Raw genomic sequence first — 27,202 nt, 5'->3', positions numbered from 1 at the left:
TAAGCTCTGGTTATCAGTGTTGTGGCGGGAATAAAGCACTCCTGACAAAATACAGCCAATGATAGCGAATGAAAGCGTTCATGTCTGGTATTTAAATAGTAAAAACATTATAAATAAACACAGGAAATGAATGAAAAAGAAAAAAGACCCTTCAGCAAGAACGTTATGCTGGAAAAGTAAAGCAACCCAGAACCAAAGTTTCCTGTCTGTTCAGTGTACGAAAGTCACCGAGCAGGGATTTATCTTTCCTCTGAACTTGTTCCAGGATCTGTCCCTCGGACGCTAAATATAATGACTGCTATTAACAATTTAGTCCTTTTGAAAAGTAATTTGATGGGTCCCCTGTTTCTAGTTTCCTTCACAGAGGCACATGACATCAGATACTTTGGATTGACTTTGTGCCAACACACACTCGTGGCCTTTTCTAACATGAAAATGAAGCGTATCGGTGTTTTCTTCTTAAAATAAAACAAATAAATCAAACGGAGCGATGAAAGCGCCTCTCCCTAAATAACATCTCAAACTTCAGAAGCTGCGGTTCGACTTTAATTGGAGACTCGGACCCGGTGGTACATTAGATAATGGATCCTCCCCGTTTGGGGCCGGTCGGTGGTCTGGTTTCTGCTGCGTTACAGGAACACACTGCTTGGAGCGTGTGTGTTTGTGTGTGTGTGTGTGTTACATGAAACTAATTAGGGAGTCAGATGGAGGGGAATGGTCAAAATGGTCAAATTCCCCATTTTTTTCTTCTTCTCCTGAGCTTGTTATGATTCACTTCACGTTCACTCTCGTCTCCACTTGTCTCCGTTTCAGCTGGAAAGATGGTTTGGGTTTCTGTGCACTCATTCATCGACACCGTCCGGAGCTCATCGACTACGCAAAACTGCGCAAGGTGAGCGAGCGTTTTGTCCACCGAGAACACGAACCACTATATTATATCTCAAATGTGACGCCAAATCCACCCGAGTTCAGAGTGAAGCGAGATGAGTTTACTTCTCATGAAGCGGCCGTCGCACGTTCTTGTGTCTTTTTCTCAGATTGTTTATTCTCCGACTGTCTGAGCCGCTAAATAATGCACGGCGTCTGGGAGCCAAACAAACAACACACAGGAAGTTATTAATGCATTAGTTTTTCAAGCTCTTTCCCTTTTTTGAGAACTTTTTTTAAGCAACAAAACATTGATCGAGTTAATAATAAATTATGAATCGGACACCAGAAAAGAAATACTAAATACTACTAAAGAGGGCTTTGATATGCGATTATCTTCATTATTAATTAATCCATCATATGTCTGCTGCCGTCAGGACGACCCCATGACCAACCTGAACACGGCCTTCGACGTGGCAGAGAAGTACCTGGACATCCCCAAGATGTTGGACGCAGAAGGTGAGCAGGCGGCGAGGAACACAGTGATGACGACGACGATGATGATGATGATGATGAGGACAAACCTTTTATCTGTGTTCAAAGACCAAAATATTCTCTCTCAGGAGTCAGAAAGGCGACGGAGACGCCGTCTGCACCGCTCCTGTTTTTTTCATGACGTGCCAAAAAACCAACAATCCGATTCTGCAGACGTGTGAAAAGCCCCCCAAAAAAGTTCTAAAATCCCTTTTGAAGTCCAGAACTGCACATATGTGGTTTCTCCCTTTTCTCCGTCTCTTGTGTTTCTGTTTGCAGCGACGTCACTGAGAGAGTTTATTTTGGCCTGAACGCTCACACATGCAGCTGTGCACACAGAAGGAGACCCACATCCTCTTTTCCATCCAACGTCAAATTCGCTCTCCAAACACATCAGGACGCGACAGACGTCGCCGTGGATCTGCAGGCGTCTGCTCGCTTGTTGCTGCACCGCGCAGACGCCTGAAAGCTGTGTGTGTGTTGCTGTTTACGCGGCAACATTTTCAATGAAATCCTCCCTGTTCAGCACATCTGGACAGTGACGCCGCGTGTTTTTCTTTCCCCCCTCTGGATGTTGTTGATGTGGAGAGCTGAACCCCCCCCCGGCTCTTCTTCCTGTGTCTTCATCATTGTGTGCTCTGTTTAACGACTCCTCCACCCCTCCCCCCCCCTACTCCCCCGACCTCCCCCCTTCTTCCCCCGCAGACATCGTGGGCACTGCCCGTCCGGACGAGAAGGCCATCATGACCTACGTCTCTAGCTTCTACCACGCCTTCTCAGGCGCCCAGAAGGTATCCCGGATGCAGCGTCTCCTTCCTCGTCCTCTTCCCACGCTCCTCTCCTCGCCTCCTTTTCTCCTTCCTCCCCACCCCCCTTCCACCCGCTCCGGCGTGTTTTCAGCTAACGGTGCCCTTCTCTCTCTCTGCAGTGCACAGCGCCCCCCTACAGGGGTCGCTCTCCTTCACTTTTCCGCATGGTTCACGCCACCGAACGCATGACGGGAAGACCACTCTGTTCCTCGGAGGCGATAGCGAGCGTCTCCAGTCTAGCTCGTCGGTTTCGGCAAAATTCGGCCCCAATTTAGGGTTTTTCGTTCCGCTTCGCGGGAGGCGCGGCGAAGTCGGTCTGATAAATGATGATGATTGATGGGGGGCGTAGCCATTCAGAAGGATGGTTATGTTCATCCTTGAGAGTGACGGCTTGAATGGAGGGTGGAGGAACGGATGAAATTCAAAAATGGCACTTTCAAAAAGCGAGCGTCAAGCTGTCTTTTAATCTGATTGGCTACGCTTTTGTTTTTGTTTTTCCTTGTTCCTCTGCGAGAAAGAAGTGTCACGTCGGACTTCTCCCCTGTTGGATAATGAAGGATTGTCCGCTGGTTTGATGGCCACTTTGGGGCACGACAGGAACTCTGGGATTGTGCTCTCAGACAGTCAGGATGCAGGAGGATGAGGATGAGGAGGAGGAGGAGGATGAGGAGGATGAGGGGGGAGGCATCACAAATCAGAAGTTACATAAGAGTCAGGTTGATTTGAGAGGCCCAGCGGCGGAGTGAGCGCTTCAACACAGCTGTGTTTAAGCTACTCGGGGATAGAAAAAAAAAAAGATGTCTGTGTTTATAACTAAGGTCCGCCTCCCTGAGAGCAGTGAGACCACCGCTGGACTCTGAGGGGCGACGTAGCCGCTTCTTTAATTAAAAACTTGAGTTTAGTCACGAAAAATGAGGAAATATAATGTTTAAGTTGAGTAAAGTGCCTCCCTCCATGCAAACGGTATCTTGGCTCTCTGTTGGACTGCCGTTATCCTCCATACTTTTCCAGTTATTGCCAGATATTTGACCCCATATCTCTGGATGATCTGCGAGAGGCTCTTGGCTCCAACGTGTTCATTTATTTAAAAACTCTATATTGAGCCGCAGCTTCCCAGATACTTTAGTTTCACTTCGTCCGCTCACTTCCCACAAGAAATCCAGAAGTGATTTCCTCCTAAAAAAAAAAAAGCCAACCACCTTGAGGACCTTCTAGGTAGACTGGAGACGCTTTGAGCCCCGGCTGTTGCCTCCACGAGTGATTGCGCCCCCCGCTGGCCCTTTTTTTGTTGTTTTGTTTGTCTCGGCACTCTTTTACTCTTGTGCATTTCTCTCTCTTCTCTGTCCTCTCCCTCCCCTTCCTCCCGCTGTTCCCTGGGCAGACATCATTAGCACCTTGAGGCCAGATGAGAAGGCCGTCATGACTTATGTGTCGTGTTACTACCACGCCTTCTCGGGCAAGCAGAAGGTGAGAAACGAAAAGGAGAGGAGTCCTTCTCCACAAAGCAACAGCCGGACGCGCGCCAGAGCGCCCGGCAGATCACGAAAAGAACATGGGACTCTGAAACACTACGACACCAAATATCAGCTATTGCAATGCCTTTTTTAAGGAAGTTGAAAGATGCCTTTTGCGCGGAATTATTTGTCCTCATTCATCAGCAAATCCACATATGCAAATATAACGTGACACATTTCGAGGGCATGTTTTTTTTTTAATCAATATTTTATGAATTAGGTTGAACTCTGCCTCCTTTTCGTGCTCCCAATGGCATTTTCCTAACGTGCCCAAAGCAGCTGTCAGTCACTGAAACCCACACACGCCCACATGAGTGACATCTTGTATTGTGCGCCGTGAGTCGCGATGACTTTGTTCGCGCTGGGGCCGGCAAACCGGACCCTCGGCTGTTCAGCGCCTCCTTATCTCCTCCAGCGGCGAGTATTGATCCCCGATAACCTTTCTGCTCGGCCGGCACGAGGCTCTGACGCCCCCCGTGGAATAAAATTATGCCCGAAGACGAGCCAAGTCCGCCAGAGATGTCTGCGGAGAATAACAGAGACTCATCACACACACACACACACACACACACACACACAGGATATCCGCTAAGCCTCCTGTACTTAAAATCTTTATTAGGATCCACTTGTTAATGGCGCAGGAGGCAGGAAACCACTGCAGGCCGGCGCACAGTTTTACAGCGTTCTACCTCTATATGAACAAAAACACTATTAGTTTTAATTATATACACATTTTACCCGTTTTCTGAACTCGGTTCCCTAATAAAAAAAGATCTCCTTCCTTGTTATGTACGGAAAACATCGAGACAAATATAAAGCGAATTCATGGTTAATTATGCAGGGCTTAAAATCCAGTGAGGTCACTGATGTCGTGTTTTTAGGGATGTTTCTGGGATTACGAGGCAGTTTGATGATCTGTGGAGAGTTTATGTTCTACAATTACAAACACATTCAACATCTTACGTGTTTATGGAGCTGATTCTAGTATTTAAGATTAAATTGCGTGATTTTTTTTCATGAAATTTAATTAAGGGGATTAGTTTTCCAAAAGGCAGTGTGTGTGCATGTTTACAGAAAATACAATTGAAAAGGCTACGATCCATATTTATGTTTTATTTCATCTCTGCTTCCTAATTTATATACAACGTGATGCAAGAACAAACAAATAGAAACATTGAGAGACAATGAAAAGCGTAACTTCATCTAAACTTATTTAAGTGCTTTAGTTGCATCGCTTTAATAAAAGTAACCTTAAACTTCACAGTTTAAGATTCCCCCGAAGAAACAAAAAAAAAAGTTATTGCAGGTTTTACTGCAAATAAAATGGAAGAGAAGTTACTTCAGGACTCATGACCTCGAGGCTTTTTAAATCTGTGTCAATTTAACTTTTTAACTTTGTCTGCGAGACACAGATCAAGACAGGAGACGTCACTCCACCAACTTTATTTACATTATCGAGTCAAAACTTGGGAAATAAGTAATTAATCTCCTTTTAATGTGCAGTTGACATGATGTAATGACGCTGGAAGCGTCTCCGCGACTGAACATGTTGAGAATCAGAGGGTCGGTCCACTTCGTCTCCACAGAGCAGCTGTGATCGTTTTATTTCCCGCCGAATCGATCCCTCCGCTGTCCTCTCGCTCCTCTCATGTCACGACAAAGTCATTCGCGAGCGAGCTCGCGGCCGTCAGGAGGGAGAACCAGCGTGCAAACATCAGCTCACAGAAGCACGACCTGCACATCCTGGCTCTCCTTTTAAGGATGTCGGAGGCCCCCGCGGCATCTCTCCCACCGAGCCAAGTCTTCTGGTCCGTCTTGTGTGTCCGTACGCTCTAAAAGGACAATGCCCCGAGCTTATGTACCAACTTTTTCAAATCAAATCATCTCTTTTCTTTAGAGGGACATCGATAATGCTGCAGTCTGGGTTGATTCATGACGGTCCTTCATGGATTTATTTAGATTTTAACTTGGAGCTGAATGTGCAACTTTTCCAAAAGCAAAAAAAACCAAACAAATCTGCCCCCATGTCCTGCAGACTTTGTGCATGTTTTTCCTCAAATTTCTCGCTCTATTCTTCACTCTGCTGCTGTTTCTCGACTCTGCTTCGCCCTCATGCGTCGCCCCGTCCAGTGATGAAGACCCCACGGGTGTTCAGGAGGTTGTTGTGTCACGGATGAGTCCGTCTTCATCCCCACTGGGAGCTGGGTTTAATCTCACGGGAGCCGCCCCCCCCCCCCCTGCTGTATTCCCTCGGCTCTGTCTGGAGGCTGAGAGGCTGAAATAACACGGTGCCCTCCATAAAAAGAAAGGTGCACCTTCACCTGACAACAGGTGCAATACGATGCAGTAAATCCTTGTCAAAGCTCTGCAAACAGACGTCAGATTGCTAATCTTAAAACATTTAAATGTCGTTCGCTCGACGCTCCCAGACACTTTGACAGAAATAGCATCGCAGAGTTTTTACTGGCTTGCGGCATTGTTGCTGATCTATTGCTTCATTTCCAAAATGACTCCTGAGGGAAATCTCCTGTGCTCGTGTAGGCAGTGGAGACGGATGGCTGCAGTTTTAATGGCGGAAATGAATGTAAATGTAAAAATAATGCGCCTGCATTTAAATGTTCTACTTTCCTGAAAAGTACAGGAGGACTGGCAGCAAAATGTACGTCAAGGACCGAAAGTAAAAGTCCTGTTTCTGATATATTATCATATTGGACCTTATTAAGACTGTTGATCCTGATGGATAATGTGTGAAGAGCATTTTACTACTTTATATACGGCAGGTGAGGTTGTTGGTGGCTCTCAAGCCGGTAGATGATCGTTAGAAGAAGTTCTCCCACACACGTTTGTATAATTATTTCAAGATTTAAGCTTTATCGTTTTGCTTCTTTGAGCCGTATAATGTCACTTAAATAAAAGTATCTAAGAAGTTTAGAGGTTCAAACGACTCGTGTGCTTCTGAAACAATCAGCCCAAACTAGACACTAATATAGATTTTTCATTTTTGACGTGAATATTTTTGTAATCCCACTCTGACGACAAGGAACGAGACAAAAGTCTCTCCGTGTTGTCACGTTATTTAACGCTCAGAGCACGTTACACAGGACAGGGGTTAGTTTTCAATATGGACAGCGATGGGACGCTGCTCTCTCTCTCGCTCTTCATTCTCGACCCCTCTGGTCAGGGTTGCTTGGTTCAGTCAGTGTCTTTCATGCCTTTTCTTCTCAAGACAAAGGCCTCAGAGGTCAAAGGTCAGCATCCAGGTGGGCAACAAAGCCTTAGTTTAGTCAACCAGGCCACGATTCACTGAGTCAAAGGTTAGAATTGGACAGAATTAGACACAAGAAAAGTTAATTACATGATCAAACGTAATCCCCTTTATATATTTTATTATATCATCATATGTTTTAAATACAAAACATCTAAACAAAAAAAAGTAAGTACAGCATACAGCTCTTATAACTACAATATTTCCATCTGAAATGCAGTAAATTAGAAGTATAAAGGAGCATACAATGGAAATACTTGTGTAAAATACACATACAGTCCCTCAAAATAGTATTTAAGTACAGCGCTTACGTTCCACCTCTGGATGCATCCACCACTTTACCTTTAGAGAACAAAAAGTGCCTCCGCTCCGCGTCTCACACCGTCTCCCTCATCTTCCAGGCCGAGACGGCGGCCAACAGGATCTGCAAGGTGCTGGCAGTCAACCAGGAGAACGAGCAGCTGATGGAGGACTATGAGAAGCTGGCCAGTGATGTGAGCACCCCCCCCACACCGATTGTTCCTATGATTGTCCTGCACCTCCTCTGTCCTTCTACCTCCCAGTTTTCCTTTTCAAGCAGCTCCTTTCACTCCCGGCCCTGTGGGGGGATGGTGCTCTGTGCAGGTCTCAGGGTCAGGACCGGGAAACAGGAAACAGGGTCGATGGAGATAGAAAAGCAGGCTGGGAAACTCTGTCGGTCTGAGGCTGAAGCATAAAAGAGTTAACTGCTACCAGTTTTTAAGAAGACTGTTTTTGCCCGTTTTATCACATATGCAAGCGTTTCTTTTTAGATTGTTTAGGTATATCTTTACCATAATTGGTGATTAATGAAGCGGAAATGCCCCAAAAATTCTTATGTGATTATGGTTTCAACTTTTGGTTTGACAAAACAAGACATTTCAACAGATTGGATCAGGTTTTAAGAATTTCTGATATAAGAAATTGTGTTTTTTTTGTTCATTTTATTGACCCAAAAAAAAATCAAGGACTTGAGAAAATAACCTTTAATTGTATTGGTTATGCAAACATGTTTTCGATGGGATAAAACGTGCAAAAACACAGGTTTGGTCCTTTTTTATTCAGACGTAAAAATGTTCTTAGAGTTACATTTGGTTGCGAGAAATGAACAACAAACCAATTAGCAAAGCAAGTATCTCAACCTGTACTCTTTTCCCCTCGTTTCACACATTATTTACATCACGACACGTCATATATCCCCCTTTTCCTTTTCCCTGCACGGTTCTCCTTCTCCATCTTCTTTCCCGGGAATGATACTTGTTTCTTCTCCATCCCCTCTCTCTTCGTCTCACCCTTCAACACACAAACAAACACACACACACACACACACACACACACACACACACGCACCATCAACACCACCACAGCTGCTGGAGTGGATCCGCCGCACCATCCCCTGGCTGGAGAACCGCTTGCCCGAGAACACCATGCAGGCCATGCAGCAGAAGCTGGAGGACTTCCGAGATTACCGCCGCCTCCACAAGCCGCCCAAAGTGCAGGAGAAGTGCCAGCTGGAGATCAACTTCAACACCCTGCAGACCAAGCTGAGGCTCAGCAACAGGCCCGCCTTCATGCCTTCGGAGGGGAAGATGGTCTCGGTAGGTTCACGGGAAAACAAAACACGGGCGTTTGAGATCCGAAGCTCCTCTGCGCGCGACTCCGATGGGCTTCAGTGGCCAAAGAGTCACCTGCGCTTACGTGAATCATGGAGGCACAGGATGCCAGAGGACGTTTGATCCCATTGTTAAACCCGGGTCTCACTTGGTTGCTTGTTTGCGACCTTCGTAGATGAATCTGGAGACGGTGCGGCCTCCAAAACTCTTTCAATTCATTTAATTCTCTGCTGTGACTCTATTCAGCGTAAGTTAAGCTTAACTGTCGTGCTCGTACGACGTCTTGATACGTACAGCATGAACTTGGAAGGTTGTGTTTTTTTTTTTGGTTTCCGCTCGTAATCTCTGCTTCTCTCCTCCGTCTCGTGCAGGACATCAACAACGCGTGGGGCAATCTAGAGGGAGCAGAGAAAGGCTACGAAGAGTGGCTCCTCAACGAGATCCGCAGGCTGGAAAGACTCGACCACCTGGCGGAGAAATTCCGGCAGAAAGCGGCCATCCATGAAGCCTGGACTGAAGGTACTGAAAGGAGAACTACTCGTTCTCTGGATATGAAGATCCAGCTCCTGTGTGTTAGCCTCAAGACGCCTGCCGGAAGCCACGCATTACAAATGTCATTGTCAATAGAAAAGAGACGAAACAAATGTAATCTCAGCTTTACTTCTCTATGTCTAGGCAAGGAGGAAATGCTGCAAAAGCACGACTTCGAGACGGCCTCTCTGTCAGAGATCAAGGCCCTGCTGAAGAAACACGAGGCCTTCGAGAGCGACCTGGCCGCCCACCAGGACCGAGTGGAGCAGATCGCCGCCATCGCTCAGGAGTTAAAGTAAGATACCGACGAGCAGGAGCCAGGGTTGATGGGGATGTAGTTCATCTGAAACGGCACCCTGACGCGTGGCTCACAGACGGCTTATAAGACGGCTTATACAGACGGTTTAAACACAACACAACGCAAACAAAGACACAGCAGGATCATTCAAGTACATCTGAGGAAGACGACGGCGGAGCAAAGCTCAAGTAAACGATGTAAAAGGAAACTGCGTGGACACAGGTAATGATAATGAATCTTTTGTGTGTACCCCCCCCCCTCCCGCCTGTCTGTTTGCGCTCCAGTGAGCTGGACTACTACGACTCCCCCAGTGTAAACGCTCGCTGCCAGCGGATTTGTGACCAGTGGGACGCACTGGGAAATCTGACCCAGAAACGCAGCGAGGCTCTGCAGGTGAGGCGGGTTTGGAAAGACTTAAAGGCGAACGAGCTTCTGACCTTAAAGGCAGTGATGACGCTGAATCCATCTGTTTGTGCTCCGGCTCTCTGGAAGAGCACAAATGGAAAAAGAGCCAGTGGATTCGTGTGGTCACCCCGTGTGTGTTTTTTTTTCTTCTCCCCGCTCAACAGAGAACCGAGAAGCTGCTGGAAACCATCGACCAGCTGTACCTCGAGTTCGCCAAAAGGGCGGCTCCGTTCAACAACTGGATGGAGGGCGCCATGGAGGACCTGCAGGATACCTTTATCGTCCACACCATCGAGGAAATCCAGGTGAGAACAGAAAGGACCCAGAGCTGTTTATCGATAGCGCTCCATCCTGCTTTGGACGGAAGACGCCAGCTGTTTCTCCTCGACTGCAGTGTCGATCTTTTCATTCAACTCTCGACAAGAAATTGAATGAATGTGTTTCCCGAAATGTCAAATTTTGGTTTAAGTTGAACGTAAAGATGGGAAATATGGGCAAAAGATAGATTATTAACTTGTTACATAAATACACTAGTCTTATTACAAGCGTGATACCAAGGTAAGGTTTTACAGGGTTAAATTCAGTGTATCAATGTGAGTAAAAGTAATTGAATATACACTACAAATATGTAAATGCATCATTTATAAGACGTGAAACAACAGAACAAAGAAAGTTCAGTAAATGTTTGAATAGCACCAAACTGAGGAATCAAATATTACATGCGCTTTGACTTCTCTTTTCCAGATGTTTAATATTATTTGTGCACAATATCCATACTGTATTACATCATCTGTTTTTTTGGGGGGGTGTATGTTATTATGCAGAGATTTGACCACTGTGGGAAAGCATACAGATTGTTGAATAAACAAACTAGTCCACTCACTGGCACCGGATGTTACACTAAGAGCAACAAACCAGACTCTCCCGGCCTCGTTACTCTTTTCAAAAAAGCGCTTTTTACGTTTTTACCACTTTTATTGTTGTTTTTTGTGGTTCATATTTTCAATTCCCTGTGTTTGTGCGTTGCGCCTCAGGGGTTGAGCACGGCCCACGAGCAGTTCAAAGCCACGCTGCCAGAGGCCGACAAAGAGCGCCAGGCCATCCTGGGCATCCACAATGAGATCGCCAAGATTGTGCAGACCTATCATGTGAATATAGCCGGCAGCAACCCCTACACCACCATCAACCCGCAGGAGGTCAACGCCAAATGGGACAAGGTCAGTCAAATCAGTCGTGAGCGAGGAAATGCACACTTAAAAATGTTTTTTAATCTTCATTTATCAAAGGAAGATCTTAATCCAGCAGGTCCATTGAAGACACAGTCAATAAATGAATAAAATAAACAATATAAGTATGTTTTTTTAATACCAAAGCATATAACATGTTCTAGTAGAAATAAAAAATGGTGGTAACATAAAAATGAGCTTGATTTGACCCCGTGGATTGTTAAAGGAATCCGTCTCTGTCATGAGTTTAAGCCCCTCTGCACACACGAGAGTTTTCTCTGCATTGAAGTGAATGCGTCGTCTTTGTTTTCCTCTTCATTAGAATCGCATTAATAACACGTTTGTTTGTTTTTTCCATGCCTCTCCTGGCTGCTGTAGGTCCGGCAGCTGGTGCCTCAGCGCGACCAGGCCCTGATCGAGGAACACGCCCGGCAGCAGAACAACGAGCGCCTCCGCCGACAGTTCGCCAACCAGGCCAACGTCATCGGGCCCTGGATCCAGACCAAGATGGAGGTCAGTGTGAGCTTGAAGTTCAGAGTTCAGAGTTCACAGAGAGGCCGGCGTCTGTGCTGCATGTGTGTAAACTCGAAGTGGTAAAACTTTTTTTTCTCCAGTGTAAGGGGCATTTTAAGTTCATCTCATGTGGCCACTGATTAAAATATTATATGTACATTTGCTTTGTCTGCAGCTACAGTCACATACAAGTAAATACCGTCACTAGATATGATGAGAATGTGTCTGTGTGATGAGTGTGGAGATGCATCTCATCATGTCTTCCACCTTGGAATGACTCATCCTCACTAAATAATCGGTACGCAGGAAATCGGCCGCATCTCAATCGAGATGCACGGCACCCTGGAGGACCAGCTGACGCACCTGCGCCAGTACGAGAAGAGCATCGTCAACTACAAGCCAAAGATCGACCAGCTGGAGGGAGACCACCAGCTCATTCAGGAAGCTCTCATCTTCGACAACAAGCACACCAACTACACCATGGAGGTAAAAAACCCACGGAGCCGGGCGTTACATCACATTGTTGTCGGTCTGTTGGACTCGTGCTCATCTGACCCGACTGGTTTTATGTTGTGTTGGTGTCAAATGGAGCACGGAGAACAAAGCAAAAGGGTGGCGGGATGTTTTAGTCGACCACAGGAAAACCTTTGCTGCGGTTTGATACTGAACCTTCCTGACGGTGCACTTTTCCATCCAATCTCCAGTGCACATTATTAACTTCTTGGCTCATCAAGCCAAGTGCTGGAAAACTATAAACCCCTGCCTGTCTGCCAAGAATTAGTTTTACTGGCCAATAATTCATATGAATCTTGTTATTGAAATTCTGCAAGACAACTGACCCATTTTGCAGAGAGCTATTATATCGGTGTGCGTCTCGAATCCGCCTCTGTGCAGAGTGTTGGGTAATGAGAGCAGATTTAAAGTGTAAATGACAGGTTTATTATTGCATTCATGCAAATTATTATTTGTCTGAATCTCTTTTCATGCTGGCCATGTGCACCCTTTCTGTCACAGTTTAGCCATTCATAAACATAATGAAGATGTACTTCATATGAAGAGATCCCATCCTTGTAACTGTAGAGTACCAGGATTAAATATTAACTAAAGCTGAAACTAAAATGCAAATGTTTTGTTGGTTAATTGACACTAAATACAAATGTTATCCTCTAAAATAAATCTAAAATGAAAAGACATTGCAACCAAATAGAAATGAACCTAAATTCATCTTATTTTTTAATTTGTTTTTAGCTTTAATATATCACGACCAAAAAACAGGAGACAATATTAATTTCCGTCACCTCTTGTGACATTGAACCACTCAAATTGAACAGATTTGACCTTCAAGGAGTTGCCGCTATGCTGCAATACTTCACATTGGACTCTAAAGTAGTTCATACACCGTTCTCCAGCCATGTATTGCAGCTGAAAACCTAAACTAAAGCTACTACTAAGCTACTTTAAAGCTAACTATATAAAACCTAAGAAAACTCAAACTAGCAAATGCACAAGCAAAAAGCGTCTCAACCTTAAACGTCGTGTGCCGTTCTCTCTCCTCCGCAGCACATCCGCGTGGGCTGGGAGCAGCTTCTCACCACCATCGCCCGCACCATCAACGAAATCGAGAACCAGGTGTTGACGCGAGACGCCAAGGGCATCAGCCAGGAGCAGCTGAACGAGTACCGGGCTTCCTTCAACCACTTCGACCGGGTCAGTATACTCGTCCTGAGTCACGAGGCAGCGGGCGGGTCCCACGCTGCTCATTCACACTCAGCTGGAAACGTACAACACACACACACACACACACACACACACACACACACACACACATGTGGTCAAGTGAGGAATATAAAACAGGAAAAAAGGTTTAGTGCCAATAAAAGAATAGTTGGACTTTTGGGAAATTAGTTTAGTTGCGTTCTTGCTGGGAGTTTGATGAGCAGATTGATGCTATTCTCATATCTGTCTGTTACATTTATGGTTAAAGCTAGCAGGCTGTTAGCTTAGTTTGAAAACAAGGGTAAACAGCTAGCTTGGCTCTGTCTAAAGGTATTAAAATCCACCTTTTAGCACCTCTAAACCTCAATAATTAGCATGTATCTTGTTTTTTACACAAGCCAAACTATTTCCTGGTCGGGAGCAGTGACTTCCTGGAATCTTCTGCTTCATCACTGAGCTTTGTGAGCTAAGCTAAGCTAACTACCCTCTACCTTCATATTTAGCACAAAGACACGAGCGTAGCGTCAATCTTCTCATCTAACTCTCAGCAAGTAAGTGTATTTCCCAAAATGTTGAACTTAAACGGGTTTGTCTTCTATATATTTAGACCGCATCAACAAAGCAAAGACGTGAAGGTGAGAGTACATCATTTCTGGGTTTGTCGTGTGACAGTCCTTCAGCGACCCTTCAGCCAGAAACCGTACAGATTGTGTGTGTGTGTGTGTGTGATGCATCAGACTGTGTATTGGACTTACCGCTTGATCGAAAAGGGACTTTCAGTTCGGCGACACGACATTCATCTTGAAAAGCTCGGGGGCTTTCAGGCAGATCGAGGAAAGTGGCTGCCAGAAACTGCCCCATGCGCCAGAGAAACTATTTTCATTGTGTAATGAAAGAAGGTTGGCATTAAATAAAAAATAAATACAAATAAATACAGAGCGGGACACATAGAAATGGAGAATTTGACCATTGAAGGTAGTTTCTATACAACCTGCTTCCCCCCCGCCTCCAGAACATAGTGTTTACACTTCGGCTCACCGTGTCAGAAACAGCACCAATTATGGATGAGTTTTATTCAGCTCCCCTCCTCCTCTTCCTCCTCCTCACCCCGGCTCTCCTGCTGACTCCACCATTACCTCATGCATTTTTCCAGAGCTGGTCTATTGTTAATCAATACGTGAGGTTGAGGATCGGAGCCCGCAGGAAGCCGACTATGGACCTGGACTCGTGTGCGTTTAGGTTTCATATTTCATTAGGATTAATGCGTCGCTCTCTGAGGCTTTCAGCTTGACGTTTGATGGTCGGTTGGTGTGAAGGGAAGTCGAGCTGCGGCCCCAGATTGTGATGCATTTATTAGAAAAAGTAGTTTTTTTTTTACTTTAGTTTAATCTGGGGACATTTAGTTTGTACTATATCAGTTTATAATCAGTGGCAGTGTGAAAAAATGAATTAATGTATTAGTTAGTACATCAATTAGAAATATGTATATATACATTTTGAGTTCATCAAACAGTTTCTTAAAATCTAGGATTGGATTTTTATCAACTTGAATATCTCCAGGATTTGCACAAAAAAAGTATTTTAATGACGCCCCGACAAATTTTATAAACAATTAGTAGAATAGTCCAGAAGATAGTGATAATAAAACACACTCACAATTAGACATTCGTAACGCTTTAACTCAAACTATCTGTTACATCTTCTCGGCCGAACAATTAAAAAGTAAACTGAGAAAATAATCAGTAGATCATTTGATAAGGAAAATGTGAATTAGTCGCGGCCCAAGTCTCTGAATTTACATTTACGTGATATGAGTTTGTGGTGAAATGATTGACATTGTACATGTTTAGTGGAGCATTTTTTGCATTAATGCTGTCCACACAAAGGGACGTGATGTTCAGTGCGCGTGCCATGGCCGGTATGAATAACCTCACCACACGGCCCCGTAGTCTGCCTGCCACACTGCACATTAACTCCTCTGAATGCCCTCGCCCAGCATGGCAGCACTGCTGCCACCGTGTGTTAACCTGCCACATCCTAATGAATATGCACTGTGTTCTCTGTTTTCTATCTCATGCATGGCCCTCTCCCTTCACCCCCTCCCTCCCCCACCCTCCTCATCTCATTTTACCCCCCATGTGCATGGTGCACTCCCTCCACCCTCCTCCCCCTCCCCTCCAACACCACCTCATCTACCTCCCCCCCCCCCCCCCCCTCCCCTCTTCACCGTCACCGTCCTCGCTGTATGTGTTGCTGCATGGCCTGTGGCCTCTCCCCCCGACGCCTCGCCCGGCACTGGCCTCCACACAACCACAGGACCACTCGGGCACTCTGGGCGCAGAGGAGTTCAAGGCCTGCCTGATCAGCCTGGGCTTCGATATCGCCAACGATGCACAGGTACTCCATCGTAGCCACGACCCCGCTGTCAGAGGTTTAACTGGTTTCCTTCTTCTTTTTTCTTTTGTACTCCCCCTCTCCCCCTTTGTACTTCCTATTCTCCCTCTCTTCCCACCTTTACTGCTCATCCTCCCTGTCTAAATTTCCATTGTGGTCCCCCCCCTCCTCCCCACACACACCTTGCAACGTCCACGTTGTGGATTATTGCGGCTTTTACACCTTAATTCTACTCTTTGTTCATCCTCTCCTCTTCCAATCATTTCCTTCGACTGTCCCTGCCACTCCACATCTTTCTCTTCCACCTGGTTTCTTTTGTCCATCGCTGACCTTGTAGAAGAAAACAGGAATCATGGACGCTGAAGACTTCAAAACCTGCCTTATCTCCGTTGGTTACAACCTGGTAAAGCCATGAGCGCTCTTCAAGTATGAAAGTGTGTTTTTGTTTGTGATTGATGAGAGCATTTAGAAATGGTAATGAATAGACATAACCTTCATTTTTTTTTAAATTTTCCATCTGATTTTAGATTTTGAAGAATGTTTTTTTTTCTTTCCAAAAAGCTAAACCATTTAAATTAATTAAAAACTCACTGTGATGTGTATTTGTGTTCTACATTGACGATGTTAAGATCTCTTAAGTTATCTCTGCCCCCTTGTCGGGTGTTTTTGTTGCCGTTACCGAGCGTCACAGTTCCTCTCTGTCGCCACCAGGGTGAGAACGAGTTCTCCCGCATCATGAGCATCGTGGATCCCAACCGGATGGGCATCGTCACCTTCCAGGGCTTCATCGACTTCATGTCCCGCGAGACGACCGACACGGACACTGCCGACCAAGTCATGGCCTCCTTCAAAGTCCTGGCGGGGGACAAGGTACAGCCGGGCGGGGTCGGAGAGAAACAGTGTGAAAACGACGCAGAGCAGACGTTTCAGCTCCATTTGGCCAAAAGATGAACAGTTTAATTCACTTTTAGGGCGACAGAAAAGAGAAGCAAAAAGGAAAATACAGAAAGACTTAAACAACAACTAAACGGTGCATTTAAAGTCTCTATAATCAATATTATGTATTAACAGTGGGCCGCACAACTACATTTTTACGCTTCTTTCAGTTAATTTCTTTGATTTTAGAGTGAATTTTCCTGTTTTGGTTCATTCTCACTGCCATCATCCGTGTCGTCGCTCCCAGAAGAATAAACATTTGAGTTGCATTCAACAGGTGGCCAGAAACACGACTCTATATGAAAGATAACGTTGCATTGTTTCGGTCAGATGTGTAAATAGTCAACTGTTTGTTCACTAGTTTGTCACCAATGAGGTGATAATGTGCTCTGGTTCAACATCTCGTTTCCACTATCTGACAACCACGAGATTTTAAAGCCACAGAAACCACAAAAAAAATGTGAATCATAAAGCTGGAGAACTCTTCAACTCCAAAATTATTGATTAAGTCACTGATATCCGACAAAAATGTATTTCCGACCACAAGAGGAAAGACATAAGAACCCAATTCTGCGTCCTTGATGTTACACATCCAACAGATGAGGAGCGGCATGGAAATCTGGTTGCACTTGTATCCCTGTTAGCTTGAAATATCGAAGTCTCTCTGACTTGCTGGATGTTTGATTTTCCATCTCGAGCCACTCATTTATTCCAGCACTACAAATGGTGAACTATAAAAATGAGCTGAAAGCTGCATTGAACTGCAGACACATAACAGTGTCTTTTGATCCCCGCGTCCACATACAGACATTCATGTATCAGAAGGAATTCTAAATGCTCTTTTATATTAAACTCTTTTTATTTCCCCACGTTCATCCTCACCATCTCAATAAGTGATGCACTGCTAGCGTACGTCTGTTCTACCGTTCATGACATTTCATTTTTCTCGTCCTCGACAGAACTACATTTTAGCCGACGAGCTGCTGCGGGAGCTGCCTCCGGACCAGGCGGAGTACTGCATGGCCCGCATGGCGCCCTACACCGGCCCCGACGGCGTGCCCGGAGCCCTCGACTACATGTCCTTCTCCACCGCTCTGTACGGAGAGAGCGACCTCTGAACACTCTGTCAGTCGTCCTGACTCGGGACCACCAGCCTACCTGCTCTGATCACCGCCACGTCCTCCGACTGCCCCTTCACCAAACTCCTGTCCTACTACGCTCATTTTTTGTATGTCTCTGGCCTTATCTTTTTGTCATTATCCTCTTCCTCCTCCTCCTCCTCCTCTTCCTCCTCCTCCTCACTGCCCCCCCCTCCCACTCTGTCTCCGTTGTATTTGCTTCCCACGCAATGCAGCAGCTCTCCAGGTTTACAAAGAGGGAGAGAGAAAAAAAAAAGAAAAGTTTGTTTCTGTTTTTATTTTCTTGTTGTCATTGTTTTACTTCATAAAATGAATAAAGTTAACATATTTTATTATACTGAACAAAAAAAAAAAGGTATTTTTCTTCACCTGATTGAAAATATGAGACAAAAATTGAAATAAATAAAAAATTGCTATACTTTCTTTTCTTATTCTCTGTTTGCTACAGGGAGCACTTGTGATTTTAATGGATTTACTTTGACAGTTTGTGCAGGTAGCTGACTCTCTGAAAAGTAAATGCCTGTGTTATAAAACTGCAGGCAGTACCGTGTCCCTGGAGAAGCAAGTAAGAACAGAACCCACACTCATTAAAATAATTATGGAGGCAAAATACTCCCACATAAAGTTAGTTATTACCTTCATGATGTGGACCTGAGGAAACTAGAACCCTGAAGATAGTGCGGGTGGTGTGTTGTACCCATTTTTAGTCAGAGTTAAATCTGTGGGGACATTTTCTTCCGTCTTTATGATTATTGAGTGTTTATGATTATGGTGAGTGAGGATTTGGTGTCTGTTTTTCATTTTCTGCAGGCCAGAAACGCAACATTACTTTCTACTTTTTTTACGGCTTTTTTTTTTATTGCCAAATTACGAGTCTGTGGTATGAGCGTCTCCTCACCCAGAGGCAGTTTCCTGCTTTTGCTCTGTTGGTAATTCCGCCTTTTTTTTAAAGGTAACTTGTGCACACACACACACAGTGCTGCAAAGCGCTATGAAGTGGAAACGCCTGACTGGGTCAGCAGGAGTGTGGACTGAAACCCGCGTCTGCAGAGATTGTAGGGAAATATTAAAAATAATCTGTGTCATGTGAAATAGTCAGCAAGCTCCGTTTGGGCTACATTATGGTTCACGACGATGTGTTTTTCTGCGGGTCTCCGAGTCAGCAACTTGGTCACGTGACCCAAGGACGACGCGTCACGTCGCTCTGCGTTGTTGACGTGCTCGTTGCCAGTTTACTCCTTTAAATAATTACAGATTACTTTGAGATTTAGAGTCTACACGCACTTTTTTTATTTTCAGTTTATTCCGCCTCCTACTATAATATACTCATGCAAGTAATACAAAGTAAAAAATAAAACAAATGTAAATTAAAAGTTATATATATATATATATATATATATATATATATATATATATATATATATATATATATATATATATATATATATATAATCATATATATATATATATATATAATCATATATATATATATATATATATATATATATATATATCAAATATAAAATAAATATAATAGTCTTTGATTGTTTATTCTGACTTTAAATTTACATGTAAACACGGGTGTAAAGAAAAGTACATTTTAGTGTGTATAGTAGTTTTATTACTCCAAGTTTTGGGATTACAGTGGTAGTCTTTAGGGGACTTTCAGTTTCAACAAGCATTTCTCTGAGACAACCTCCAAGTCCCCAGAACCAAGCTCCGCACTATGGGCGATCGGGCCTTTTCCTCTGCAGCTCGAGGCTGTGGAATACCCTCCCCGACCATCTGAGAGCCCCACACACTACAGAGGCTTTTAAACGTGACCTGAAAACTCACCTTTTTAAGAAACCGTACTGCTAAAATATCTTTTATAGGCTCTGCTTTTAAATATATCTTAAAAATGTTCTTGTTTTGTTCTGCTCTGTAGCACTTTGAGATTGCTAAAATATAAAGTGTAATACAAATAAAATGTATTATTATTATTAACATGAAAAACCGAAATATCTAAAACATTTTTAAACAAATGTCTGCTCAACACAAATGGTCTGCACACAAGAGACATTGGAAAAATGTAAACAATTAATATAAATAATAAACAGTAGAAACAGTACAGAGTCTACAATAACTAAATATGATATATACAGACAGAATAAATGTGACTATTTTCCACCTGTGCAAATTTATATTGCACAGGTGGGTTGAAGTTGTTAAGTGTGATTGCTTGAGAGACACAATTAACAAACCATGTGAAAAGAAAACATCACAATGAGAGGAGTTTATCAATCAATATTTTATGGTATTTCTTTATTTATATAAAAATAAAAAAATCCATTGTCCATCGCCATCAAGAGACCGACACACACATCGGAACCTTCGATCGCGTCTTCACAACGCGGCGGACAATTTAGTGCGTGGGACCCATTCAGGAAGCGCGTCCCTGCTTTGACCTGTCCTGCACAAATGGACTTGTAGCTGGAGAGAAAAGTCATGTTTAGCTTAAAGGCGTTAAAGAAAAATAAAACGGTCAAATATGGAGTCCCTATGCTTGTAAGTACCTTTTATTTTACGTTATAACATGTTTACTAGCGTTTTATAAGCTCGTTAGCTCGTACTTTTGCTAGCTACGTGAGCAGTTTTGTAACATGCCGCTGCTGTAAAACATCAAAACGACTTGTTTTGTCCCTTTACTGTTGATATTAAAGTCAAAATGATCCATAAATTGAATTCTACTTTTTAAATCCTCGTTTCAAAGCACACTGCATCGCTCGCTCGCTTATAAACAGTCTATGCTCGCTTGTGCTGTTCCTCACCTCGTCACATCCAGATCCTAGTATTGCTAATATTGTCGCTAATATTTTTTGTTTAATGGCAGTTTAAGAGTTTGTGCTGAAGGCTAAAGTAAAGTAAAGTAGAGGTTATCCAAGGCGGACAGACTTGTCACTGTAAACTGATCAGCACCAGGATGCATTTGTTGTGGCAACCTTTGCATGTTTAATAGCTTCCAAGAAATAGGAATTTATACATTCACGAAGTTTATGTAACGCTCAACTAAGTTTATACTAAGTGTAAACACGCTCAACTAAAACGGCTTCTGTCAAATGTTCATAACAACAGTCCACAACGAAGGTGAAGACGATACATTAGACTTCTCAGACCGTTACTAGATTAACCAAGAGAAGCTAAAAACTGTTCAAAACATAGTCTCAGATTTGAGATTACACTTGTTATCTCAAGTGAAATAAAGGTTTCACAAATCTGAAAGTGGGGTTTAAACAGCATGAAGCTCTAACTGTCGACCATGCAATAAACCCGACCTTCATGAATGAAATGTTCCGTCTTTGTTGAAATGTTAGATTTGTATTTAGAAGGCTGTACAGTAAATGGACAGCATATTTGGAGCTAATGCTTCTTGATCTTGGATAAATAAAGCTTGAATGACAATTCTGTAAAACTGTTTGTGTTCCTGTGATGTCATGTCCACATTATTCAGAAGAAACTCCTGAAACACTTTGAATGAAGTGCTCTGCAATGCTCAAACATCAGTTAACAGAGTCTTTAGGATTAAATGAACTCATCATATGTACTCAATGTTTTTTCAGTTGCTCGTAGTTGGAGGTTCCTTCGGCCTGCGAGAGTTCACACAAATCCGATATGATGAGCAGAGGATCAGAAAAAGGGTTTGTAGTAAATCAACTCTGAAATGACACATACTGGATGGAGGGTTGCTTGTGACACGCAGATTCAGTTTCTCCCATTTCCACCATCACAAGAAACCAGTAGACAATCGCTTCAATGGTCAAAAGACAGTCTCTGTCCAGCCAGTGTGCAGTGACTCCTCCCAGTGGCTGGAAAAATAATTGCATGTGAGGATCATGATTTTATCATGAAGAGGAAAAGAATGTAAAAATAGCACTCATACAGAGATGTTTGGGAGGACTGCTGTGATTTCAAAAATGCTGTGTGGTTTGATTTTGGCTTATTTATCATCAGAATTAGATGCATTGTCTATCCATCATTTAACACACTGCAGGCACATGGCACTGACAGGCTCTTCTAATGCATTTAGTGAGTCAATACGAGCGCAATAAGTGACAACAAGCTCTAATAATTCATTAAATGACAGACACAATTCATTAGAATGCCAGCAGACCATCCCTTTTATTAGAAGGCATTGCAATCTGATGAGCTCGGCTGCGAGAGGCGGGGGGGGGGAGAAGTAGCTGTTTTGTGCCATTTTTGCTCTGACAAACGCCGATGCGCGTCATGTGGGTGGGAGCCAGATGGCAGCGGCATCCTTTCTTATTACTGTCCACGTGAGGCGGCACTAGACTGCGGGTGACGACGGTGGAGGGAGGCAGCGGGCTCCTGGCAGCGAGCCCGCGTGGCTGCCCCCCCCCCCACGCGGCTCGCTCTCTTCTGACGGGCGGGCCTCCGGCGGGCCGAGCCGCTCTCCTCTCGGACCCCGTGGAGCAACGATGCCACTCTGCTCAGCGTGTGTGTGCACATGCAATTTAATGCATGGAATATCTGAACAGTTGTCAGAAGGAGCGTGATTAAAACCGCTCTTGCGCGTCTTACTTTGGAGCCGTTATCAGGCGATTCCATTATTTTGTTCGGAAAGATATTCACCTGCTTAAATCATTACAAGCGCTGTCTGTGGGTTAAGTCACTGTATGATCCAATTAGTATTTTCTCTGCAACGATCTAATTTAGCCTGCAGGAGGAGATGAACTTCAAGGCCTTTTGTCTTCCCTGTCCAGGTTTGGATGCTCCCAGTTTGTTTTTTGAGGTTCAGTCTTGTGGCAGTTGCAAATAACACCTTCATAGTAGATATCGCACTAATAACCCGGGCTATTAATTCCCCCGTCTGAAGGCTACAAAATATTCCATATATAATTTATTTGCTGTAGTAATGTAGGTCTAATTAAAAATCAATCACAGAATTATGAAACTCATCAGTCACCGGGTAACTGCGGCATTATTGCTGTGAAATATTAGAACTCATTAATAGTAATGATTCAGAATGGGATTCATTTCAGTCCTATTCTCGGGGAAAATATAAATTTGAATTGCGAAACCCAGATAGCTCCATCGGCCTCTCTCTCTCTCCCAAAACCCTTTGACACACTTTCTTTGTCTATTATTAAACTGAATTTATACATTAAAGAAATAACACACAAAGAAGAAGAAGAGGAGGAAGAGAAGCTGCTTTGGTGGAAAGTTGCAACTATCCAAACTTATATTATTATTTTTGCTAATTATTCTTATATGTTCTAATTTCGCTGCCCACTAAGTCCATCTCTTAAACCAAGAGCACCTCAACATCTTTGACTTTCTTCTCTTCATCCCTTTGATTTCTTTTCCTTATTGTTTTTTGTCAATGTGAGCCTTTTCTACCAGACAGCTCTGTATCATAACATGTCCTCCTTTCTCTCTCTCTCTGTCTCTCTTCAGCTGGATCCCTCGCTGGAGGCCAAAGTGAACATCGAGAAGCAGTCAGTCATCCTGGAGGAGGAGTACGAGGTAAGGAGACAGAAGGCCGGGCGCCCTGAGGGACAGTAGGTGAAGGAGTCTGCTGTGGTCTGTCTGCAGGAAAATAGAGCTGGTAAACAATATAGTAGTGAGAAGTCGTCTGCCACGAAGACGCCTCGTCGTTTAAATACAGCGCTAACGGCACGCCGTCTCTGCTGGGATGCAGGTGGCTGCGGATGTCGTCCGACTCCGTTCTGCTAATCCGACGTCGGAAAGATTAAGATATTCCCCAATCTCACCAGCTCTGACAAGCTGTTCCAGGGAAGCGCGCTGGCTGCTTAATTCTTACCTCCTTTCACCTGTGTGACCACACAGATGGTCAGAACTCTCTACATCTGGACATTTTCAAAGCACGTCTCGTGTTCATTCATGAGCACATGCTCATGTTTTCAGAGTTGAAGGGGGGAGGAGGAGGAGGAGGAGGGGCGGGGGTAGTTTCCTCTTTTGTCTGGTCCAATGTGGAACCGGTTGGCGTCCCGAAGTTTCAAACCTCATCTCCTGTTGTGGTGTTTCTTGCGTCCTCTCTGCAGAAGATGAAGCAGGTGGATTTGGAGGAGTGGAAGAACATCCGCGGCCCTCGTCCCTGGGAGGACTCCAAGGACTACCAGGAGCAGCAGCGCGCCAGGCAGAGTAAAAAGGACGCGAGGCTCGACGGGGGATCGGCTTGAACGCGCAAACCCGCGGCGGCACAGAGCGGAGCTTGTTAATGGACGGAGTCCCGTGGCACCACCGAGACACAACAAGCGGCGGGCGGTGCGGCGGGCGGTGCGGCGGCGGCTTCAGGGCCACGGACTCGACTTGCGTGGTCCCGCTTTACTGTTGTGTAGCTGCTCGTAACCAGTTGTGGTCCCTTCTGGTTCTCACGCATTCAGAACTACTAGTTTAAGATCACGCCCCCATGAGCACGACACCTTCTAAGTTCAAGGACGCATCGATCTTTTATTGTTTCGCTCACTCGAGGGCAAAGCGCTCACCTGCCGGTCGCTATTCTCCACCCTGGCAAATCAGCTGTTTTTAAAATAGAAGCGACCAGTAGGGGGCGCATCCGTGTGCTGCCGAACTTTACCTGATCACACGGAGAGAGCACGAGAGGAAAAAAAAAAAAGATGTCTGTGTATGATGTCCATGTCTCAATAAATTATGTTCTATTGATCCAAATTCTTAGTTTTACCTTTTTATTTAGATTCTGACGAAAGCTTGTAGTCTTTGTTTACAACGGTCTCGCATTGATTTACCAGTTGAAAGTATAAAAGAATAAATAACCCAACAGTCCAGCTTTTCCTCAGGCTTTATAGGTCTCGACAGTAATCTGTTTCTCTGACAGTTATTGTTTTGCAACGCGGTGGATTTATTACGTTTATAATGGAAATAGTATTACCTTTTTTTTTTTTTTTTGTTCTTTTTTTTTGTTGTTCCATGAAGCAAAGGGGACATGATTTTTTTTGCTGCAAGTCTTGTAAGTAATGTTTGGCTGACTGACAGTTAATGTATGTACTGCCTCGCCACGCTCAGGCTGTGCACGAGGATGTAATGAATATTCTTCAGGTGGAGAGGTCTGAATGAAAATGTCCTGGGATACATTTTCTGTAATCACATTTTTTTTTTTTTTTGTTATGTTCATGATTTCTGAGTCTCTGTAATACCCAGTGTTTCTCAGGATGGGGGAATTTACGGGACACAAACAGCTCATACTTGAGGATTAATTCACTTTCATGCACAGGTCGTTCTGACGGAAAATGTTCCTGCGTTGTCGTCGTGCTTGTTTCCAGAGTTTTACGGCTGAGCTGCAGCGAAGCCGCCTCTAATCCACCAAACGAGGGAATCGAGTAATTTGTCACAGAGTCGGCAGATCAGATCTAACCTTTGTCGTGAAAAAAAAAAAAAAAAAAGACGTGCAGCGTTTGTGTCTGTTTGTGAAGAGGCCTTTTTTCTAAATTTAGAGTCGTCGCATGTTGGTGCATTTGTAATCTTAGAGGTCCATCACACACTTGTCCTGGATGCAGTGACTCGATACTGAAAATCAGAACCGCGGTCGCTTCTAACACTGAAGATGCATTCCAAATAGCATACTTTTACTTTTAGTAAGTACTGCAGCTGCCCTCACAAAGTACACACTATAGCGTGCAGTATGCATTCAACCGGCACATAATACTTCCTCGTCACATGGCACCGTGACCTTTGACCCTCTGACATCTGCTACGTTTGCTGCTGCATCCCTCGGCGTTGATTTATTTGTCTCGTACCTTCCAACGTAGTTATTTTAACCCAAAGTACTTTTGTTGCCTGAACCCAACTGAGTAGCGTTCCTGTGAAGCCGTAAGTTTATTTTATAAATATTGTATGCATGTAGCAAACAGAAATGTACACGTGTTTCTGGCTTTTGTAGGAAAACACACAATAGATGAGATCAATGTTGCATTAGGATACGTTGCTGCTCTCTTAGGGACTATTTCTTTGGTATAAAGTAGTTCCAATGAAGTCGTTTGACGAGGTGCAAGTTGATTATTAGTATTTTATTTTTTGGGACGATTTGAGTGTCATGTTTTTTCCATATTCTGCAGAGGAGTTTCTGTGTGAAATGAGCCTCTATGGCTGCGCATTAAGCTATAAACGAACGTAACCTTCCTCGCTGTGCCGAGGCTTCCCGCCTCCTGGCTTCTCCATAGAGCCCGCTTCAAATCAACCATGTGAAGGAGACCTTAGAGCGCTGGAGCAGATGATACGTTGCAGCGCACTGCGGTTCTTTTATGGAGATGCAGCACCGGGTGTAGTCATCAGAGGCCAAAATAGGTCAGTCCGGAGGGAGGCGGAGTGGTGGAGGGGGGGGAATAGCATCGCTATCGTATAAGAAATCGTTCGGGATGCATTATGACCCGGAGTCCTAATTTGAGGAAGGGCCATCCTCTTCACGTGCCGTTCAATTTTTCATTCGAAAATGCAAGAAAACCGGCATCAAATATTCATTGGACATCGCTAAGAAAAAAGGAAATCAAATTCAATATTTACTACTCTGCTATACGAGCGGGAGGACTAATGAGCTCTTACGAACAAGAGCCATGAAGCAGGTTGAAACACTGCGCGTCTATAATATTCCTTTGTATGTTTTTTTATCCAGGGGCCCCTTTCAGCTCTGCAGCCGTCAGATTCTCACTTCCAGTTTGCGGCCCTGCGAGTTCTCTGCTGCCAGATCATCACGGCTCTGATGTGGAAACACTCGGCAGAAGAACCAGTGTGTTTGGCCGCTGATGAATGAAAAGTTCTTCCTCCCAAACACACACACACACACACTCTCACACACTCCAGATGAAGATTAATTACCACGGGTATTATTACAGACGTGATTATTCAGTTCCTTGAGCAAAATGCTAAATCTTTGATCCCGTGAATGGACGGAGGAGGTGGATTAAACCAACATTTCTGGTATTTATTTCTTCCTTATTGGGATGTTGTTCCTTTTGTAATCCAACAGGTTGTCAAAGGAGAAGCAGCTTGACGCACTTGTTGGATTCAGATGTCCATCACATGGCATTTAAAGGAAACAATGCACTCGTGTAATCCAGAGTTGTCGTCATTGTATAACAATAGAGTCTCCGTGAACACATCTTTGGCGTCCCTGAACATTTTATTACTTCTAAGATGATTTATCAGCCGCTCATCTATCGGCACACTGGTGGAAACCTCCTGTTTTAGGGTTTTTACTTCTCCTCCCACCATGAAACTGTGGAGCAGCTCTCGGTCCATAAACAGTGTGACGCTCAACATGTGTTACGAACGTCTGTAATTTAGCACCTCACACCAAATAGTTGATTAACTTCAACGCCAAGTTTGATAATAGACCCAATATATAACATATTCATTGGAATAATACTGATTATTTGCTGGTTCCAGCTCC

The 27,202-nt window shown here is 44.2% G+C and overlaps 2 protein-coding genes across 7 annotated transcripts in view; both read left to right on the top strand.

The window, feature by feature from the left end:
• Positions 1–18,158, top strand: part of actn1 (actinin, alpha 1) — a 47,682-nt gene extending 29,524 nt beyond the window's left edge. For 2 of the 6 annotated variants that reach the window (XM_068580851.1, XM_068580855.1), the window contains exons 6-22: positions 814–892; positions 1,305–1,386; positions 2,107–2,192; positions 7,391–7,483; positions 8,375–8,605; positions 8,992–9,139; positions 9,296–9,446; positions 9,734–9,842; positions 10,019–10,159; positions 10,889–11,071; positions 11,459–11,593; positions 11,900–12,079; positions 13,154–13,300; positions 15,626–15,706; positions 16,041–16,106; positions 16,415–16,573; positions 17,599–18,158. In XM_068580851.1, the coding sequence (XP_068436952.1) occupies positions 814–892; positions 1,305–1,386; positions 2,107–2,192; positions 7,391–7,483; positions 8,375–8,605; positions 8,992–9,139; positions 9,296–9,446; positions 9,734–9,842; positions 10,019–10,159; positions 10,889–11,071; positions 11,459–11,593; positions 11,900–12,079; positions 13,154–13,300; positions 15,626–15,706; positions 16,041–16,106; positions 16,415–16,573; positions 17,599–17,757 (2,230 nt within the window). In that variant the 3' untranslated portion in view covers positions 17,758–18,158. Of the gene's footprint in view, positions 1–813; positions 893–1,304; positions 1,387–2,106; positions 2,193–3,591; positions 3,678–7,390; positions 7,484–8,374; positions 8,606–8,991; positions 9,140–9,295; positions 9,447–9,733; positions 9,843–10,018; positions 10,160–10,888; positions 11,072–11,458; positions 11,594–11,899; positions 12,080–13,153; positions 13,301–15,625; positions 15,707–16,040; positions 16,107–16,414; positions 16,574–17,598 lie in introns of all 6 variants that reach the window. The other 4 variants (XM_068580852.1, XM_068580854.1, XM_068580853.1 and 1 more) reach the window with 4 other exon arrangements.
• Positions 18,159–20,199: 2,041 nt separating this feature from the next.
• cox16 (cytochrome c oxidase assembly factor COX16) lies at positions 20,200–24,066 on the top strand. Its single transcript, XM_068581040.1, has 4 exons — positions 20,200–20,325; positions 21,378–21,455; positions 23,233–23,301; positions 23,841–24,066. Exons 1-4 carry the CDS (start codon positions 20,266–20,268, stop codon positions 23,976–23,978), a joined length of 345 nt encoding a protein of 114 aa, XP_068437141.1. The 5' UTR covers positions 20,200–20,265; the 3' UTR covers positions 23,979–24,066.
• Positions 24,067–27,202: the final 3,136 nt, after the last annotated feature.

The sequence above is a fragment of the Clinocottus analis genome, unplaced genomic scaffold (assembly GCF_023055335.1).
Source record: "Clinocottus analis isolate CAN_PGR_092001 unplaced genomic scaffold, fCliAna1.0.p SCAF_17, whole genome shotgun sequence".
NCBI classification, from domain to species: Eukaryota; Metazoa; Chordata; class Actinopteri; order Perciformes; family Cottidae; genus Clinocottus; species Clinocottus analis.
This window is presented reverse-complemented; position numbering and strand designations above follow the sequence as displayed.